At 49.0% G+C, this 13,556-nt stretch overlaps 1 protein-coding gene across 1 annotated transcript in view; it reads left to right on the forward strand.

The window, feature by feature from the left end:
* INSC (INSC spindle orientation adaptor protein) overlaps nt 1-13,556 on the forward strand; it is a 1,175,511-nt gene that overhangs the window by 553,031 nt on the left and 608,924 nt on the right. The window contains exon 5 of the mRNA XM_086958676.1: nt 11,905-12,018. Coding sequence (XP_086814802.1) covers nt 11,905-12,018 — 114 coding nt within the window. The remainder of the gene's footprint in view (nt 1-11,904; nt 12,019-13,556) is intronic.

Here is a 13,556-nt window from a genome sequence, read left to right on the forward strand (position 1 = left end):
ATATATTAAATGCAGGAGATTTCACAAGCACAGCCCTGTGCAGGAAAAACCTTAAAAAAAGGCCAGTCCCCAAGGAAAACGATCATGAATAATTAAGCAGCTTAAATTGGTCCTGAAGCACAGGTTTTAGAAACAAACTCTTACCACTATGTCATTCAATGGACAGTTGCCTTGCCTCCTACTTGATAAATGGCTCAGACCTTGTCAGTCGCTCTTGGTCGTCTTCTCAATGGGCCACTTAAGTCGAGGTAGCATCCATCGCTGTCAAGCAGGATCCTAATGGGGGATTGCTCAGGGTCAACACCACTGTTTTCCTGTTGATCCGCCGTCCATTGCTACGGGTGCGTAAACAGGTGTTGGCACGTGTGTCGACTTACTGTTGATTCGGTGATTATATGTAATTTGGCCGGTACGGGATCTGGAACTAAACACACTTTTATTAGATTATGTGTGTAGTTTGGTCATTCTGCTTCCCGTCTAGTTCGACTTGGAACAATGTGTTTCTCTTCGTGGGGCCTTTAAATACTATGTTTTATGTCATTGCTGAATAACACGCAGTGCCCAGACCTGTGTGTTCACTGCAATTATAAAGGGCACTGAGACATCTATTCTGAACAGCAAAATTATTTGAAAAGATAACGATGTTTTTTTCTCTCAGCGGCAATATTATTTATACATGTCTGTTTTTGAAGCGAAGTACAATTATTTAGAGTGTAATTTGTTGAGTCATACTTCGGCATTAGGCCTATGAGTTATTTTTATTCTGTGAGTAATGTCAGGTAAACCCTGATTCCTGAGCTGTGTGTATTTTACATAATTTTGGCATTCTGGAATCTGGACCCTGATTGTGTATTTTTCTCCGACGGGAGACTTGGTGTTTGGAGTAGGGAACTGTGAAAGGGGTGTGCGTCCCTGCGCATGCGTTGAGCTCGCCGCGTGACATTGGAACCCCAATAGTACAGCAGTTGATCTCGCGAGACTTTAATACAAGGGGCCTGCCTGGTAAAGAATGTAGGCACATATGAACGCCCACGCGTAATACGTATGAGAACTGGGCAATGAAAAAATACCCAATTACTCCCGCATGTATAATCGACATTCTGTTTGTTTGTATCCCCGACCTGCGACTTTTCTTACATATCTGCATCTTGGTAGTAGTATACATGGGAACAGTGCTTTAAATGGGCCGGTACTCACCGGTACTGAGTACCGGCACTTTCACATTTTTTAGCCGCCAGTACCGGCACTTTTTAGGGCTCGCTGCTGATGCGCTTGCACATAGCTGGCGAGCTATATTGCAGTTTAAACAGAGTTAAACCAACTCGCCGATTTCTTGCAGTGCCCGAGAGAGAGCGCGTGCACATCAAAGCCACCAGCCTCGGGCATCTCAAGCTTCCCCCAGCCGGCATTTCTCCTCCCCTAATTAGTCATGCACGGCCGGCCGGCCAGCACATCAAAGGCTGCTGCTCCCGGCCCCTATTCTTCCCTTCTTGCCTCTCCCCGCCCCCCCCCCCCCCCCCCCCTTCCCACCACAGCAATGCCGAGGGCTTGTTTATATTGCAGTCTAACCATCTCGCAAGCTGCTCTGGAAACAATAACCATTGTTGGTCATGATATAATTAAACGCTCTAATTATTTTATCAGGGCCACACAGAATTTTATAAAGTCTTTTGCTGGCATTTTCGTTTTATGCTGATTGCTATTTTACACCCTTCACATGCTGGCGATTTGCTTCAAAGATATACATTCATCCTGAATCCCGTTACTAGAGCTTTCTCCTCTTCTGCTATATATGGGTTTTAGTTGAATTTCATTGATCTCTTTTACTAATGATTTATAAAAAGTGCCACCCACCACACAGCTCCACCTACACAGCTCCACCGATGCACCCACCACACAGCTCCACCGATGCACCCACCACACAGTTCCACCGATGCACCAACCACACAGCTCCACCGATGCACCCACCACACAGCTCCACCGAGGCACCCACCACACAGCTCCACAGATGCACCCACCACACAGCTCCACAGATGCACCCACCACACAGCTCCACAGATGCACCCACCACACAGCTCCACAGATGCACCCAGCTCCACAGATGCACCCACCACACAGCTCCACCGACACAGCTCCACCGATGCACCCACCACACAGCTCCACTGATGCAACCACCACACAGCTCCACCGACACAGCTCCACCGATGCACCCACCACACAGCTCCACTGATGCAACCACCACACAGCTCCACCGACACAGCTTCACCGATGCACCCACCACAGAGCTCCACAGATGACCCCACCACACAGCTGCACTGATCCACCCAAGACACAGCTCCACCGAGGCACCCACCACACAGCTCCACCGAGGCACCTACCACACAGCTCCACCAATGCACCCACCACACAGCTCCACCGATGCACCCACCACACAGCTCCACCGAGGCACCCACCACACAGCTCCACAGAGCCACCCACCACACAGCTCCACCGATGCACCCACCACACAGCTCCACCGATGCACCCACCACACAGCTCCACCGATGCACCCACCACACAGCTCCACCGAGGCACCAACCACACAGCTCCACCGATGCACCCACCACACAGCTTCACCCATGCACCCACCACACAGCTCCAGCGATGCAGCCACCACACAGCTCCAGCGATGCAGCCACCACACAGCTCCACCGACACAGCTCCACCAATGCACCCACCACACAGCTCCACAGAGGCACCCACCACACAGCTCCACCGATGCACCCACCACACAGCTCCACCGAGGCACCCACCACACAGCTCCACTGATGCAACCACCACACAGCTCCACCGACACAGCTCCACCGATGCACCCACCACAGAGCTCCACAGATGACCCCACCACACAGCTCCAGTGATGCACCCAAGACACAGCTCCACTGAGGCACCCACCACACAGCTCCACCGAGGCACCTACCACACAGCTCCACCGATGCACCCACCACACAGCTCCACCGATGCACCCACCACACAGCTCCACCGAGGCACCCACCACATAGCTCCACAGAGCCACCCACCACACAGCTCCACCGATGCACCCACCACACAGCTCCACCGATGCACCCACCACACAGCTCCACCGATGCACCCACCACACAGCTCCACCGAGGCACCAACCATACAGCTCCACCGATGCACCCACCACACAGCTTCACCCATGCACCCACCACACAGCTCCAGCGATGCAGCCACCACACAGCTCCACCAACACAGCTCCACCAATGCACCCACCACACAGCTCCACAGAGGCACCCACCACACAGCTCCACTGATGCACCCACCACACAGCTCCACCGAGGCACCCACCACACAGCTCCACTGATGCAACCACCACACAGCTCCACCGACACAGCTCCACCGATGCACCCACCACAGAGCTCCACAGATGCCCCCACCACACAGCTCCACCGATGCACCCACCACACAGTTCCACCGAGGCACCCACCACACAGCTCCACCGAGGCACCCACCACACAGCTCCACCGACGCACCCACCACACAGCTCCACCGAGGCACCTACCACACAGCTCCACCGATGCACCCACCACACAGCTCCACCTATGCACCCACCACACAGCTCCACCGAGGCACCCACCATACAGCTCCACAGATGCACCCACCATACAGCTCCACAGATGCACCCACCACACAGCTCCACAGAGGCACCCACCACACAGCTTCACAGATGCACCCACCACACAGCTCCACAGATGCACCCACCACACAGCTCCACCGAAGCACCCACCACACAGCTCCACCGACACACCCACCACACAGCTCCACCGAGGCACCCACCACACAGCTCCACCGATGCACCCACCACACAGCTCCACCGATGCAACCACAACACAGCTCCAGCGACGTAGCCACCACACAGCTCCACCGACACAGCTCCACCGATGCACCCACCACACAGCTCCACCGATGCACCCACCACACAGCTCCACCGACACAGCTCCACCGATGCACCCACCACACAGTTCCACCGATGCACCCACCACACAGTTCCACCGAAGCACCCACCACACAGCTCCACCGAGGCACCCACCACATAGCTCCACAGATGCACCCACCACACAGCTCCACAGATGCACCCACCACACAGCTCCACAGATGCACCCACCACCCAGCTCCACCGATGCACCCACCACCCACCTCCACAGATGCACCCACCACACAGCTCAACAGATGCACCCACAACCCAGCTCCACCGATGCACCCACCACACAACTCCACTGATGCACCCACCACCCAGCTCCACCGATGCACCCACCAACCAGCTCCACCGACACAGCTCCACCGATGCACCCACCACACAGCTCCACTGATGCAACCACCACACAGCTCCACCAACACAGCTCCACCGATGCACCCACCACACAGCTCCACTGATGCAACCACCACACAACTCCACCGAGGCACCCACCACACAGCTCCACCGAGGCACCCACCACACAGCTCCACCAATGCACCCACCACACAGCTCCACCGATGCAGCCACCACACAGCTCCACCGACACAGCTCCACCGATGCACCCACCACCCAGCTCCACCGATGCACCCACCACACAGCTCCACCGATGCACCCACCACACAGCTCCACCGAGGCACCCACCATACAGCTCCACCAAGGCACCCAGCTCCACCTATGCACCCACCACACAGCTCCACCGAGGCACCCACCACACAGCTCCACAGATGCACCCACCACACAGCTCCACAGAGCCACCCACCACACAGCTCCACAGAGGCACCCACCACACAGCTCCACAGATGCACCCACCACACAGCTCCACCGAAGCACCCACCACACAGCTCCACCGATGCACCCACCACACAGCTCCACCAATGCACCCACCACACAGCTCCACCGAGGCACCCACCACACAGCTCCACCGATGCACCCACCACACAGCTCCACCGATGCAACCACATTACAGCTCCAGCGACGTAGCCACCACACAGCTCCACCGACACAGCTCCACCGATGCACCCACCACACAGCTCCACCGATGCACCCACCACACAGCTCCACCGACACAGCTCCACCGATGCACCCACCACACAGTTCCACCGATGCACCCACCACACAGCTCCACCGAAGCACCCACCACACAGCTCCACCGAGGCACCCACCACACAGCTCCACAGATGCACCCACCACACAGCTCCACAGATGCACCCACCACACAGCTCCACAGATGCACCCACCACCCAGCTCCACCGATGCACCCACCACCCAGCTCCACCGATGCACCCACCACCCACCTCCACTAATGCACCCACCACACAGCTCCACAGATGCACCCACCACCCAGCTCCACTGATGCACCCACCACACAACTCCACTGATGCACCCACCACACAACTCCACTGATGCACCCACCACCCAGCTCCACCGATGCACCCACCACCCAGCTCCACCGACACAGCTCCACCGATGCACCCACCACACAGCTCCACTGATGCAACCACCACACAGCTCCACCAACACAGCTCCACCGATGCACCCACCACACAGCTCCACTGATGCAACCACCACACAGCTCCACCGAGGCACCCACCACACAGCTCCACCGAGGCACCCACCACACAGCTCCACCGATGCATCCACTACACAGCTCCACCGATGCAGCCACCACACAGCTCCACCGACACAGCTCCACCGATGCACCCACCACCCAGCTCCACCGATGCACCCACCACACAGCTCCACCGACACAGCTCCACCGATGCACCCACCACACAGCTCCACCGATGCACCCACCACACAGCTCCACCGAGGCACCCACCATACAGCTCCACCAAGGCACCCACCACACAGCTCCACCGATGCACCCAGCACACAGCTCCACCGAGGCACCCACCACACAGCTCCACAGATGCACCCACCACACAGCTCCACAGATGCACCCACCACACAGCTCCACCGAAGCACCCACCACACAGCTCCACCGATGCACCCACCACACAGCTCCGCCGATGCACCCACCACACAGCTCCGCCGATGCACCCACCACACAGCTCCGCCGAGGCACCCACCACACAGCTCCACCGAGGCACCCACCACACAGCTCCGCCGATGCTCCAACTAAGCTCCACCAATGCACCCCCCAAACAGCTCCACCAATGCACCCACTAAGCTCCACCGATGCACACACCACTCAGCGCAACCACAGCATCACTCAGCGCAACCACAGCATCACTGGTTCAAATATGTTCTTTCAATGTTTCAAGCTGTTTTCAAGCTTTCACGCTTTATTACAAATCACAAAAAGATGTTAATATTTCACTTCTGTTCTTGAATTTTCGTCACAATAAAAAACACTGAACATAATCTTCACAAAAGTTATTTACAAAAGTTTAAGCTATTGCCATTACAAATTAAATAAATTATTTAAGTATTAATTATTTAAAAAAATTAAAAGCCATTGTTATTTGTAATATCAATACATCTAAGTCACGTAAATACAAAACATGTTGCATTACAAATGCTATAGGTGTCACATTTGCGAAAGTTATAACTATTGGCATTGTAAATGACAAAGCTATTAATTTAGCTATTTCAAAAAAAACACATAAATAAAAAAAAATTCATTTATAAGACCAATAGCTCAAACTTTCCTAATGCGAGCCCTATTGCATTTCCAATGCTTGTTTTTCTTGTCAGGGAGAGTACCGGTACCCTGAAAGATGGAACGGCAGGCTCGGATTTGGAATCTCTTCCAACGCAGGACAGATGCCGCTCTGCTTCCTAATGTCGCACATCACCTAGAGTCCTTGAAGTGGCGTTTTTGCAGACAGGCTACTGGATTAGCAGCGCCCATTTGAATTTCCCCACACTGCAGGTGTTGGAGAGGGCTTGTATCACGCGGTGATTAACAACCCTACACCCTCAACCAAGCTGGTTTTCTTTTCATGATTTTTTAGCACAGGAGCTGCTTCCCTTTGTGTGTCCCTTCAGCACTAATGGCTGCATTTACATTAAAACAGCGAGGGATCAGTGTGAAGGCAGCCCTGCCCGAAGAGCAAAGAATAGCAGGGACTCCTGCAGCACCCCATGAAGGACAACTGGCAGTGGATCTGGTTGGGGGAAAACGAGATAAACATAAAAGGAAGGGGGGGGAATGTAAAAGTGTGACAGCTGAAGTTAGATTTGCCACTTTTTTCCGATAAAATACCAGCTATTTGTTCAATTCTGAAATGGGTGCTTATAAATGTTATTTTAACATACATTTGTGTAACGTTGCCTTGCAGAATTTTCAGGGCAATAGAAGTCATTGAGTATCTATGTCTCGCCCCTAGCCCCGCCCTTAACCCCGCCCACTTGGCACACCTCTAGCTTATTTTAATGAGTACCTGCACTTATTTTTCCCCATTTAAAGCACTGCATGGGAAGTAAAAGGGGTTAAAGACAGTATACATGCACTTTTGTATTCGTTCTCTCTGTGTCCACTAGTGAAATGCAGTAAAGTTCATTCTCTGGAGAGAGCAAGTTTTACCTAAAGAGTAATATAGTAAAGCCTTTTATGAATTACTTATAGGGTTACGAGCAGTGTTGCCAAACATTTTGCGGATTCAAAGTGTTGTATCAGGTTTGATGAGTATTTGTCTCTCTGTATGAGTAAAACGTTGACAACTACTCTGCTGTCTTTTTAGACAGGCCTTCACTGTCTCCAAGATTGTAGGTAGAGTTTGGCTCATCCTTTTGGACTTAAGAAGCCCTTGATCCTGATAGCAAACTCCCCAAAGAAGCAGTTCTGATTTCCACATATCAGGGATAGTAAATGAGGAGGTACATCTCGTTTTCCACTAGGCCCATGCCTCATTGCTGATACATCTCATCTGGTTCTCCTTTTCCAATTGTCTCTATTATGTGATGCATTTTCTACATAGCTCAAGCCTTCCGATTCGTTGGTTCCTTGGCTCACCCCCCTTTCTAGCATGTTATTTCTGACACAGTACTTACTCATCAGTTACCTTTGAATGAGTTCTTGTTTGTACTCCCCTGCAGAGTGGCAATTATTTTCCACGCTACACAAATGATTCATTTGGGTTCTCTCCATATTAAATTCAAGGTAGTTTACAACTCGTGAATTTGTTCTGGAGCAATTTACTTGCTTCCTACTTAATTTGGTGGCCATCTTTAAACGTGCCTACACAGTCTAGTCACAAATCAAATGGCAAATGGCAAACTTCAGGCACAAACAAATTATATCAATTTCATGCAATGATCCTCATGACTTTTTGAATTTGTTTACAATTAAACAAATATGCAATGTGCACACGAAATGGCTCATTTAGATATTGGTGGGGTGAAAACTCCCTGGGCTCCAGGTAGAAAAATCCATGTTGTTACAGATATTCATTTTTGGTGCTGCTGAAATACAACCCTGCTTTAGGGGATTTCTTTCCACTCAAGGCAAATAGACCACGTGAACCACTCGGCATTTCAGTTTTGATGAAAACTCGTTTGCCACACTGGTGAAAGCATTTTTGGGAAAACAGATTCACACTGACACAGATTGGTCAAGAAGAAGGTATCTTTCCCATGGTAAGCTACAGGAACTTGCACAAACTGGATATCTATGCCTAGTTGGGCTACCAGCAGAAGTGTGCCACTTGAGCTATCCACTCTGCTCCTCCTTTTCAACCCATTTGCCTGTACATTGCTTTCTGGCGGGTCCAGGCTACCCTCCAAAACCATCCAAAAAGCCTGCAGCATTTTCCATCCTTCCCCATCGTTATCTTAGCCTTGCGGCATTACACTGTAATTTATTGCATTACAGCATTTATAAAGCACTTACTACACATATGTGGGGCACTGAAGTACTTGCCTACATGTGCCTCAAACTACACCATGTAGGGTGTAGGATTGGAAGGTTGTTTTGTTTATTTTGTGGTCCTAAGCGGGAGCGTCTCCATGTTGTGTATGATGACCACCGAGGTGCAGTTATCGTGATCTGGGAAATAGCACATAGCAGTGTTTTGGATGATGAGGTGTGAGAGGTAGATGCACAGTTTATGGTTTACAGTAAACTGGAAGCTTTGATGAGCTCTTCTGGTCCTTTTCTGGTATATCACCTGATATCTAATGCCTGATGGCACCCCCGGTCATTTCCCAAGATGAGTACTTTGGCAAAGGTAAAATCCCTCTACCCCTGCAGATCACGAGGCATATTTCTGCCTAAACCAGAATGCAACGTGTCAGTGTACAACCGTATGTATTAGATATCTTGTGAACACACATTAGGTGTGCACCCCATTGTTTCCTATTTACAGGATTCTTTGGGAGTGATACGCACAGGGTTGGCCCTCGTGTGGTCTTGATCTAGAGCTTTAGGGTAAGTTCGAAACATGTTGACCTAGTACTAGGGACACCATACTCATTACAATTAGGTCTTTCCCTAGTATTAATCCCTGCTTTTAAAACATACCAACTAGGAGCAGGAATAACATATTAGCTCACTAGCTAGGTGTTTTGACCTGTTTATTCCCACTCCACATCACTGCACCACACATATTTCCCAAGTTGCAGCACACCTCAATCCGCATGAAGCATGCCACCTAGGGGTAACCCTGGTGGGTGAGGGGACTCCAGAAAATATTTTTATTTCTGGAAAGAGGGGTTTTCACACATGTTCAGTGGAATTCCTGTTTTCCATATGGTTAGGTTTCCAATTCTGGTATTCCGGATGTTGTGGAACTGGATTCAGTAAGGAGGGTAAACCTAACCTTAACTTCCAACTCCCCTCGTTTTTTAATTGTGTGATCAATATTATAGAGTCCTATTGCAACACATTCTATATGTATATATATATATCTATATATATATATATATCTATATATAGATATATAGATAGATATATATATATATAAATCCTCTTCCATTTTTATTTCTTCATTTAAAGTCACAGTAAATCACTTTTTTCATTTTTTCTTATTTTGAAATATCAAACTCTTATTGGATAAATAACAAACAATTCACTAGATTGGAAGAACAATTGATTAATCCTCACCTAACCAACACCAAACACTGCTCATGCCGCATGCATACCACATTCTTTCTCATATAAACCACTTGGTTAAAAACAGCAATACATAGGCAACATTTCTCTGCATTTCCATAGATCCATGATAATTCCATCTCGTTTGTAATGATTGATAGTGTGAACAAATTCTGGAAATTGTACATTTCATTCAAAAAAACTTGAAAGTCCATTTTAGTCAGCAGTGAATGCACATGAACAGGGCTGTGCCTGGCCTCTCCAAAAGCTGTCTCCATCCCCCTGAAGGTGTGTCTGAAGCCAAGACCAGGCAGGGTAAGAACGTGTGCACTATAAAGACAATTATTTGAAGTATGCCTACTTCAAAGACTGAAAGGGGTATAAGTACTGGACCTAAAATCCCAAACTTTTAGAACAATTCTGGATCAAGATGAACCTCTGCCAAGGAGAAGAGCTGAAGAGCTATGAGGAGGAGAACTGACCATTGCTGTGTGTTGCTTTGCTGGGTTGGCCTGCAGTTGCTGCTTCTGCTTTGGAGAGGAAAAGGACTGGACTTTGCTTTGTTTCCTGCTTGTGAAGTTTCTCCAAAGGCTTATGTGTGTTTGGTTCCTGTTGGAAGTCTCAGGGGCATCAAGCTTCCTTGAACTCCACTGCTTGGGGTTCTGACCTGCCTTGTGGTGCCAAATCCAGTTCTGGGCCTTTAGAGGCTGTTCCTTCTGCAAAGACCAGCTTTAAACCATTAAAATCGACGCTTCGCCCATCCAGTGCCTGTTTTTCTGTTGCAACACCGACATCTGGAGAAATTCCCACACATCACCTGTGGCTGAAGAAATCAACGCAACTCCAGTCAGCGGCCGAAAGAAAATGATGCTGCCTGAGTTCAGAGAGCTGTATCTCCAACATTTAAGACCCCTGCACTGACTCCGATGCAGGCCCTGCTGTGGGGCCAAAAGAATCGATGCATTGTGGGACCATGGCTGAAGAAATCAATGCAGTGCCTATTTGGTGCTGTTGCATCGACCTCCGACATATTTGGATTTCCAGGCATCGTACCTGTGTGCCAAGTTTTCCTGACGCATCACCAGCAGACCAGAACTGTCTTGGAATTGACGCATCGCTTCCCCCTACAGTCCGGAATCAACACACCTCTTCTCCTGCAAGTAGTAGAACTACCGCATCACCTCTCCAAGGACTCAGGATTCACACATTGCTGTGTTTTCCAATGGTTCCCTCTTCTCCAGCTGATTTGCCTTGTGAAGTTTGATGCATTTGAGGTACTTTGTGTAAAATCACAAGTCCAGAAAGTTCTATGGGCAGAATTGCTTGAAACCTTTTAAAAGTCATATTTTTGAGTTGTGTATGCTGATGTTTTGTCATTTTGGTCTTGTTTGGTTCAGATTAGGGTACTTTATTTTTCTGAACTGGTTTGGTGTTCATTTGTAGTGTTTTTGCTGTGTTATTTTGTGTGTTATGTGCAAATACTTTACACATTGCTCTTAGATAAGCTTGAATGCTTGTGCCAAGCTACCAAGGGGGTGAGTAGGGGTTATTTGGGTGTGTAACACCCCTATCCTGGCTAGAAGGAAGGGTCCCTATTTGGACAGGGTGCAATCCATTGCCAACTAGAGACCCCCATTTCTAACAAAAATTTCTTTGATTAATTATTTTAGATTCAGAATATTGGGGACCAGAGTTGTGTCAGGGTTCTTTTAATTGATTTGTGGAATGATATAATTGTAGTGCCTACTTTTAATTGACAATTAAAATGAAAACAGCATAAACCTTCAAACTCTATAGAATGCTTTTAAAACAGAGGAGATAATGCTATATTAACAATGCAATGCGTTTATTTACACAGAACCTCGTGAGACAAATAGATTCCTCGGATAACATTGATAACATCGAGGCAGCTGCCAGCAGCCTGTTCAGCCTGACTCAGGAAGGCACTCGCATGTGTCACATCATAGCAAAGGTAAAGTGCAAATCATGACAAACCCAGCAAGGTGGCTTTTGTGTTCGTGTAAAAATGCTGTACATTATTTGTTGGAAAAGAAACCTCACACATGCACACAGCGCTAGTTCCCTGGCGAAGCTATGTTGAATGCTCGCCAGGTGAGACTTCCACTTAGTTCTTGACCATACTTTTGTATTAGTGTGCTCACGTTGTTTTATTCTTCGCTCATATCGTTTTTAACTTTGCACTGCCTAAGTGACTTGGAGGAGAGAGGTGGATTGAACAGCCAAACCGCCAGAGCAGCAGGTCAGCTGTCTAGTGGTTGAAAGCATGGCTATTTAGCCCGCAGGCTGACGCGCGCAGTGGGCGCTCCGCTGGCACGCCAATAGCGCACCAAAGGCAAGCACGTCTGCGCCCGTCCGTGTGCCAGCCGGGCACAGGGCCAGTCCCCCTGTCCATTTTACCCCAAAATTTATAAAGTATACCAGCGAGGAGCTACACGGACAAACCCAAGGAAGGGTAGGTTATGTTGTCCTTTTGATCCTCTATTTGATATTGACAAAGGCATGGAGAGTCTTTCCTGCCGTAGCTGTCGGCAGCAACTTCCCCGTGTTCTTAATCTACCAGCACATTGCCTAGTGTTGTGATTGATAATAAGACGGATGTAACCAGTCCAGGCGCTTTAACGTGTATATTATTTATTGCTAGATCTTTAACTAAGCACAGTATGGAACGTGCCTTACTGTTAGAGGAATGAGAGGTAAATCTGGCATTCATCACGGAATCTTGGACAGGCAATGCTTCAGGACCAGATCTTGTGAAGGCTACCCCTCCTGGGTTTCATTGCTACACCTTAGCAGGCCACATAAAAAAGGGGGTGGGCTTGCTGTTATTTATCATGAATCCCGGGGACCTAACTTTTTTCCGGTCTCCAACCTGACCTGCGAAGCATTAGCTTTTAACATTCTCTCTATAAATCACAGGACCTTTAAATGCATATTATTATACCACCCACCGGGTTCTAAAAATGGATTTCTGGAGACAGTAGGTACATTACTTGAAGAAGGACTATGTCTAGAATCTTTCACAGTAATGGGTGATTTTAGCTTCCATTTAGAAAATCATTTGGACTCTGACACTAATTGATTGGAGCAAATCATGGGGGCTGGTTGCCTTCTACAGTTGGTGAAGGCCTCTACGCATGAAAAAGGACACACCCATGACGGTATATACTCAAATAACCAGCACGTTGTACCTCCGTTCTTCCTATTCCATGGTCGGACCACTGTGCTATTTAGTTTGAATTGAATAGCCATGGGAACCAACTAGCTAATACTAAACCAGCCCAGAAGATTGTGACTAGAGCCTGGGGGAAACAGGATATTAATAAACTTGGAAATTCCCTTAGATGCTCGATGCAATTCCATCCTATGGGATTTGAAAACGCCTCTGTAGCCTATAATCAATGGCTAGCCACATCTTGCAATCAGCTAGCCCCTAGGAAACAGTGGACTCCCAAACAAGCTCTACCATCAGCCCCCTGGTATTCGGAAGAA

Source organism: Lissotriton vulgaris, chromosome 2_1 (genome assembly GCF_964263255.1).
Source record: "Lissotriton vulgaris chromosome 2_1, aLisVul1.2, whole genome shotgun sequence".
Classification (NCBI taxonomy): domain Eukaryota; kingdom Metazoa; phylum Chordata; class Amphibia; order Caudata; family Salamandridae; genus Lissotriton; species Lissotriton vulgaris.